The 7,767-nt window shown below is 35.1% G+C and overlaps 1 protein-coding gene across 2 annotated transcripts; it reads right to left on the reverse strand.

Annotated features, from left to right (window-relative positions):
- Positions 1-532: 532 nt before the first annotated feature.
- Positions 533-6,408, reverse strand: LOC129304817 (uncharacterized). 2 transcript variants are annotated; one of them, XM_054944624.1, is made up of 4 exons: positions 6,260-6,408; positions 5,564-5,907; positions 4,508-4,543; positions 533-835 (listed from the first exon to the last, which is right to left on the reverse strand). In XM_054944624.1, the coding sequence occupies exons 2-4, from the start codon at positions 5,841-5,843 to the stop codon at positions 756-758; spliced, it is 396 nt and encodes a 131-aa protein (XP_054800599.1). In that variant the 5' UTR covers positions 5,844-5,907; positions 6,260-6,408; the 3' UTR covers positions 533-755. The 2 variants fall into 2 exon arrangements, with proteins under 2 accessions (XP_054800599.1, XP_054800600.1); XM_054944625.1 differs by lacking the exon at positions 4,508-4,543.
- Between the last annotated feature and the right edge of the window lie 1,359 nt (positions 6,409-7,767).

Genomic DNA, 7,767 nt, shown 5'->3' on the forward strand with positions numbered 1-7,767 from the left:
TCATTTTTTTGGGAGAATATTTAGTTTTGATTTATTGTTAGAAAATACGATATTTTTGCATCATGAATAAAAAAAGTGTCACTATGAGATATAACATAATCAAGAAGATTGACCCTTATAAAATTTTAAGAGGAATGACAACCAGCTTGATTGAGGGATATGATCTGGAAAGAACAATCAGGAAAGAACAAGACAAACAATTTTTCTTTTTTTTTTCTTTTACAAAAAAGAAATCTATCCCTCTTCCGTGTAATCATCATTATCTCATACTCAATCGTTTTCTCTCTTTTTTTTTTTGTCCGTATTTGAATGGATGCGACGTTTGAGCTGTAATGGATGGCTGCTGCTGAATTCAAAGGACCTGGCCCTTCATATTTTGCGTTGGTCACAGTGTAAAAGTTAATCACATGCTATCAAACAGATAAATTCTTGGTCAACATATTATAAAAGATATGCCGAAGACTTTTCTCACGCCGTATACAGCGGAAGCAGTTAAACTGAACAGCTTTGGTCCAGAAAGAAGGCGTGCAAATGAATTTGACATTTCTGACTCTCATCCATTACTCGGGCCATTCATAAGCAGACTTATGAGCAATACAGTGGAAAGCTATGCACAGGATTTTTCAGTTGGATGCTGCATTAATCAATAACATAAGAACGAAGACTACACTTCTATAGTGTTTTTTTATCCGTGGTTTAAGATAAGACTAACAAACAGACATCAAAAGAAAGATAATTAATTGAACTGTACAGCCCTAATAAGCAGGAATGGCAGCAAAACTGTAACCTTTGGCACCCCTCCATGCATAATATGCTGTTCGAGTCTCGTAAAAGCCTGCATCCCAGAAGATGAGACACGGATGTTGAGAGTTCAGTCACACAGAGATTGAGACGGACAAAGCAGATAACTACATAGTTACATGGCAGAAACATCTGCGACACCACAGTTGGGATATATGCAATGCGATCCCACAGTTCCTGTAGGTGTGCTTGACTTAAAAAAATTAGGATGTTGACCATAACAACCTAATTCCCTAAAGGAAATACAAATTATTTCTGCTCCTTTTGCGTCAATACCATGCAAATAATGTCATTGGTGAGCCAATTACGGTTGACGAAAAGAGCATTACAGCAGAAAAAACATTTATGTAAAATGCAAGAAACATGTGACAAATAATGTCATCCATTTCATACATACATGCATGCCTACTAAACAAATCCATGAAGCATTGTACCAATGAAAACCCAGCCTCGACCCAACCCCCACTAAAAAAATATTCCTCCACAACTTCCAAAACCTAATTGTATAGGAGTAATTAGGGTATGAAGGTCCTTGATTGGTCAATGATCCTGACACGACCTGTTTGATGATCACAGTAAGACAGAAATCTATGAACATTCGAAAGGACAAAGAACAATGGAATGTTCATGTAATTCACCCCAAGCCATCTTTATTCTTTGAATTGAAGTGACTGGTAATTAAAATTGCATGATCACAATAAATCAATACAGCAGAATTGAAAGATGAAGCCATCTTTATTCTTTCTTTTTTTTTTTGACCTTCCATTGTTTTGCTTGAATAGGAGCAAAATAGAATACATGCATTGCAAATCTATAGAGGTTGTAGGGGTTATGATTCAAAGGAAAATCAATATCCTTTGCCTGCAAGAAACAAAATGGCGTGGAGAAGAAGCTAAGGATATTCAAGGTTTCAAACTTTGGTATACAGGAAAAGTAAATGCACGCAATGGAGTAGGCATCATTATAGATAAGGAGTGGAAGAAGAACGTTGTAGAAGTTAGCAGAATTGGAGATAGAATTATTTCCTTAAAAATGATAATTGGACGTGAGACTGTTAACATTGTTAGCGCTTATGCGCCGCAAGTCGGGACAGAAGCCAGTCTTAAAGAATTATTTTGGGAGGATCTGGAGGGGTTGATTCGACACATACCACAGAGTGAAAAGATTTTTATTGGAGGAGACTTTAATGGGCATGTCGGGAGGGAAGCTGGTCAGTATGCGAGGGTGCATGGTGGTTTTGGTTTTGGAGAACTAAACAATGAAGGACAAACTCTTCTTGATTTCTCATTGGCGTATGATTTTAAGATTGCCAACACTTGTTTCAAGAAGAGAGATGAGCATCTCATCACTTACAAAAGTGGAGCCTTAAGGTCACAGATTGATTTTCTTTTGGTTAGGAACACAGATAGAAGACTTTGTAAAAATTGTAAGGTGATCCCCGGAGATGCTGTAACGACACAACATAGGGTCCTAGTCCTTGATGTGTGTATTATGAGTAAAATCCAAAAACGTCGACAAGTAATAACACCAAGGATTAGGTGGTGGCAATTAAAAGGTGAGAAGCAAGATATTTTCAAGCGAAATCTTTTGGATAAAGGAATTTGGGAATCTCAGGGAAGTGCTAACATCATATGGGAGGATATGGCTAAAAAGGTACGGGAGGTTGCAAAAGTAGTTTTGGGAGAATCGAAAGGTTCTGGTCCGAGAGATAAGGAGACTTGGTGGTGGAATAATAGTGTACAAGACAAAATCAAGTATAAGAAGAATTGTTTTAAAGCCATACATTTGTGTAACAATGAGGAAAATTGGGAGAGGTACCGTATGGCTAAGAAGGAAACTAAGAGAGCTGTGGGTGAAGCTCGTTCTAAAGCTTTTGAAGAATTTTATAAGAACCTTGAGACGAAGGAAGGAGAGCAAAATATCTATAAGATTGCCAAGAGTAGGGAAAGAAAATCAAGAGATCTAGAACAGGTAAGGTGTATTAAGGATGAAGAGGGAAGAATTTTAGTTACAGATGATGAAATTAAAAATAGATGGGAGACTTACTTTTCTAAACTTTTCAATGATGGAGAGGATTCATCTAGTAACTTGGAGGATTTAGTAACTGGTGAAGGAGAACAAAATTTGTCATTCTATCGAATAATACGTGATAAGGAGGTAAAGGAAGCTCTTAAGAAAATGGCAAATGGTAGAGCCAACGGACCTGATTGTATATCTATCGAAGCATGGAAATGTTTAGGTGAAGAAGGGGTGAGATGGTTAACTAAGTTATTTAATGTAATTTTACGGTCCAAGAAAATGCCTGATGAGTGGAGGAGAAGTACATTAATTCCTATTTATAAAAATAAAGGGGATATTCAGAATTGTACTAACTATAGAGGGATTAAACTCATGAGCCACACAATGAAATTGTGGGAGAAAGTAATTGAGCACAGGTTGAGATTGGAGACAAGTATTTCTGAGAATCAATTTGGTTTTATGCCAGGTAGATCAACTACAGAGGCGATTTATCTACTAAGGGGATTAATGGAAAAGTATCGTTGTAAAGATAAAGATCTACATATGGTTTTTATTGATTTGGAAAAAGCTTATGACCGTATACCAAGAGAAGTGCTTTGGAAAGCGTTGGAAAAAAAAGGAGTACGGATTGCTTATATTAAAGCCATACAAGATATGTATGAGGGGGTAAAAACTAGTATAAGAACGCCTAGTGGTCAAACAAAGGATTTTCCTATAAAGATTGGACTACATCAGGGATCATCTCTAAGTCCTTATTTGTTCAACTTGATCTTAAATGTTTTGACGGAACATATTCAAGAGGAAATTCCGAAATGTATGCTCTTCGCGGATGATATAGTTCTCATAGCAGAGACAAGAGAAGAGGTTAATTGCAAACTTGAGTTATGGAGGAGGACATTGGAGTCGAAAGGTTTTCGTCTGAGTAGAAGTAAGACGGAATATTTATATTGTAAATTTGGTAAAGGACTATTCGACAATAATTTGGAAGTGAAATTGGGAGATCAAATTATACCTCAAGTGGAAAAATTTAGATATTTGGGAGCCATTATTCAAAATGATGGCGAAATCAGTGGAGATATTTCACATAGAATTCAAGCTGGGTGGTTTAATTGGAGAAAAGCCAAAGGAGTTATTTGCGACCGTAAGGTGCCTAATAAACTTAAAGGAAAGTTTTATCGCACTGCTATCAGACCGGCAATGTTATATAGTAGTGAATGTTGGGCTCTAACGGGACAGCAAGAGCATAAAGTTGGAGTAGCAGAGATGAGAATGTTACGATGGATGTGCGGACATACACGTAAAGATAAAATTCGAAATGAGCACGTACGCGAAAAAGTGAGGGTGGCACCTATTGAGGAAAAAATGGTAGAAAATCGGTTGAGATGGTTTGGACATGTACAAAGAAGACCAAGGGAGGCACCAGTGAGAAGAGTAGAACATATAACTTTGAGTCCGATTAAGAGAGGTAGAGGAAGGCCTAAGAGAACACTTTTGGAAGTTGTTGAGCGCGATCTCTTAATTAATAATATTCCTAAAAGCTTGATAAATGATAGAGTACAATGGCGTCTTGCAATCCATGTAGCCGACCCCACCTAGTGGGATAAAGGCTTGTTGTTGTTGCATTGCAAATTTAATAAGAGGCGAGTTAGAAATGAGTGAGATGTAAAGATTGGAGAGCAAACGATACCATGAGAAACAAGGATCAAGTATTTTGGAATCAATTCTGCAAAATGACAGTAAAATTGAAGAAGATGTTACGCGTAGGATACACGCAGGGTTGATATGGAGGAAAGCATTAGGAATTCTTTGCAATCTCAAGGTTCCTACTAAATTTAAAGAAAAGTTTTATCAAACTATTATAAGACCTACATAGTTATATGGCAGCAAATGTTAGGCATAGAAAGGGTAACATGAGCATAAAATGGGGCTAATAAAAAAGAGGATGTTGTGATTGGCAGGTGGTCACACTAAAAAAGATACTTCTTATATTAAAAACTGCAAGGAATTTTTTGAGGGGTTAGATGTTAAAAAATATAAGGCATTTTTAACATTTCGAAGTATAATTAATATATTTTTTTTTTAAAGTGTCCGTAATAAATAAATATTTTTATATTGATTTTAAAGTGAAACACTCTATTAAATAAGAGTAAATATAAAAAAATAATACTAGTTTGAAGATAATTAACTACTTTATTAAGAGATGAGATTCGGTTAAAAATGTCTTATATTTTTTAACAGAGGGGTGATCATATAAGAAGACAACTTGGCAAGCTATGAAGGAGAAAGTGGCAGAAGATTGTTCAAGATGGCAGAAAATCCTTACTGGAGCCTCCAATGGTCAAGCAGGGCCATCATCTACCATACATGCATATTAACAAATGTGCTTTGATTCTTTCCCTATTCCCTATTCCCTTTAGTTTTATTTCGCGAATCACAAGACACTTCTGTAGGTTCTCCACTAATCACCAAGTACATTTCCTATCACTAATTTCACTGAATTCATTTTAAGTTTCAAAAAATGATAAAAATTTTGCAGCATGCTTGCTTGAGCTTTCCATCTTAAAGGAAAAGAGATGCACAAGTTAAATTATATCATATTACTTGTTGCATGAATACCAATAAGAAGATCCATAAGCATATGTCTTGTCTCAATTAGTTTACAAAAACCATTAACTTCATTTGCCTGGCGTGAAACCAGAAAGGGCTTACCTACAGCATGAAAAGTTCTTAGAATCCATCGTACCTGGGAGAAAGCTGAGAATCCCTAGGACTAAAAGGCCATAAGCTTGAGACCGCTCTCCACCCATGTGACCGGTGAAGACAAAGAAAGAAATAACCAAAAGCGTTGTCCCGAGGAGCAACAGGAAGAGTGCAAGGGCAATGGATTTCCAGGGAACTCTGTCTAGTGCTCTTGGGGTAAAATCAAAACGAGGGTCAAATGGTCTATCCAAGCCAGTAGTATCAATAAAGCTATCCTCATCTGTGGCAAGAGGAGAATAACGAACGTTGCGTCTAGTTACCATATCCAATAGTCTTGAGACCTGAGCACTTTGATCCGAAGAAATATAAACTTGAAAGGCCTGACACCTTCAACCAATTGGAAAAAGGACTACGTTAGATCCGATAATTACGAAAAAGAACCAAATCCAAAACTTTGACTCCAAAGAGCAGAGGGGGAGGGAAAACATTAGCCATTTATGAGCGGGTCCTTCAAAGATTAGGGGTCCTTCCCGTTAAGGGAAGGAAAAGTATTCATCACTCTAACCAGAACGAATAGATCACAAAAAATCCACAGTCCCGTCATGTTCAAATCATCAATCGAAGTTCAGAATCATTAGCGAGAGGCCAAAGCATAAAAATCACCGAATACTAACAGAAAAGAACATAATAGAGGAAGACGCGAACAGATAGATAGAAGAGTGATGAGAGGAGAGCATACCTTAATTAACTCAACGAATAGTTGATCCACTGAAATTGCAACTCGAACTACGTTTACAATTTGACATGGCTATTAGCCCTTCTTTGATAGAGCCAACGAACCTTCAGCTAGCGTGTGATTTCCCTCATCGACTTTTGCTTTTCCTTGTATCGAAGTTTTTGCCGGTTCTAATTTATTATTTTACATATGTATAAATTGAAAGTGTTAAATTTTTATCTGAATTATTTTAAATTATAAAAAATTTTTTAAAAAATAGCTTTATAAAATATTTGATTAATACTTTACAGTTTTAAATTATTTCAATCGAATTTTAGCAATTTGAATTGAAAGATTTTATAAAATATTAAATTAAAACCATCAGAATTTTAAAAATCTTAATCTAAGAATGATGAAGGCAAAATGTTATTTAAGGAGAAGGGTTCTTCTCCCTTGAAATGCAGGAGGAGTTTAAACCATGATTGAAATTTAAAATTTTATTATTTATGTAAAATATATAATTTTTTAAGTGTTGCAAGTGATTTTTTTTTATTGTGTACAAACATTATTTATAAAACAAAATCGAATCGAACTAGCTAGGTGAACTAGCAAATTAAGTGTTCAATCTAAATTTATATTCTTTTAGATATTAGTTAACTTGAGTTAACTCAATTGATTTGAAATTAATTTAAATTAACTTGTCCAACCACCCATGAATCAGGTGGGTTGGGCAAATTATATGAAAAAAAAAAAAAAAAGTAGAACCTCTCATCAGTCGTCTCAGCTTTGATCTTTTGCTCATGACTTGCTCGAAAAGAACAAAAACAAACCTTCAACCTTTTCATCTTCAAATTACAAGTGTCTGTCATTTGTGGGTCTCGTTTTTTTACCTTCTCAACTCTATTTGGGTTTTGTTAACAATTCTGCTTCACCACCAACTCTGTTGCTATTGTCCATCACTCGCCATAGTTTTTGTCTCGTGTGCTGGTGGGGCTGTTCTCACGAGGAAAAGAGAGGCTGAATCAGGTGAAAGATGAAGAAGGAAACGAAAGGATTAATACTTCTTCTATTCAAAGTTGAAACCAGCACCAATAGCTTTATTGATGTCAGCTTTGTTATTGCATCCCATCTCTCTATACACATTTTTTCTTTTTTTGACTGAACCATGCACATTTTATCCCATCTCTTTATATATATATATATATATATTTTTAACATGAAAAATTTTTATTTTGATTTCTTTTTAATTCTATATTTATATTTTATTATTATTTTTGGTCAATTTAATTTTATTATTATGTGAGTTTTTAATTATTGTTAGAATTATTTTTATATGTTATATGAGATAATCAATGAGTATTTATTTAAAATATACTATTTTATTATGTTCGGTCTAACTTTAGTTTGACCATTGGTTTGACTCCAACTGAACCATTAATCCCTATCTTTAACTGGTTCAATAATTAATACAGTTTTCAATACCTTAATAATAAGTAAGGGCCCTCAATTTAAGACTAAAAAATAAATTATTT

The sequence above is a fragment of the Prosopis cineraria genome, unplaced genomic scaffold (genome assembly GCF_029017545.1).
Source record: "Prosopis cineraria cultivar Desert tree isolate PC_DT_omini unplaced genomic scaffold, ASM2901754v1 PC3, whole genome shotgun sequence".
In the NCBI taxonomy this organism is placed as follows: domain Eukaryota; kingdom Viridiplantae; phylum Streptophyta; class Magnoliopsida; order Fabales; family Fabaceae; genus Prosopis; species Prosopis cineraria.

What these genes read in the sequence shown, in the direction of transcription:
- LOC129304817 (XM_054944624.1), bottom strand. Translation starts at nt 5,843, where the DNA reads ATGGTAACTAGACGCAACGTTCGTTATTCTCCTCTTGCCACAGATGAG. An exon ending in GATTCTCAGCTTTCTCCCAG is followed by an intron (nt 4,544 to 5,563) that starts GTACGATGGATT and finishes GTCATTTTGCAG; the next exon opens with AATTGATTCCAAAATACTTG. An exon ending in CTTGATCCTTGTTTCTCATG is followed by an intron (nt 836 to 4,507) that starts GTATCGTTTGCT and finishes TCTGGGATGCAG; the next exon opens with GCTTTTACGAGACTCGAACA.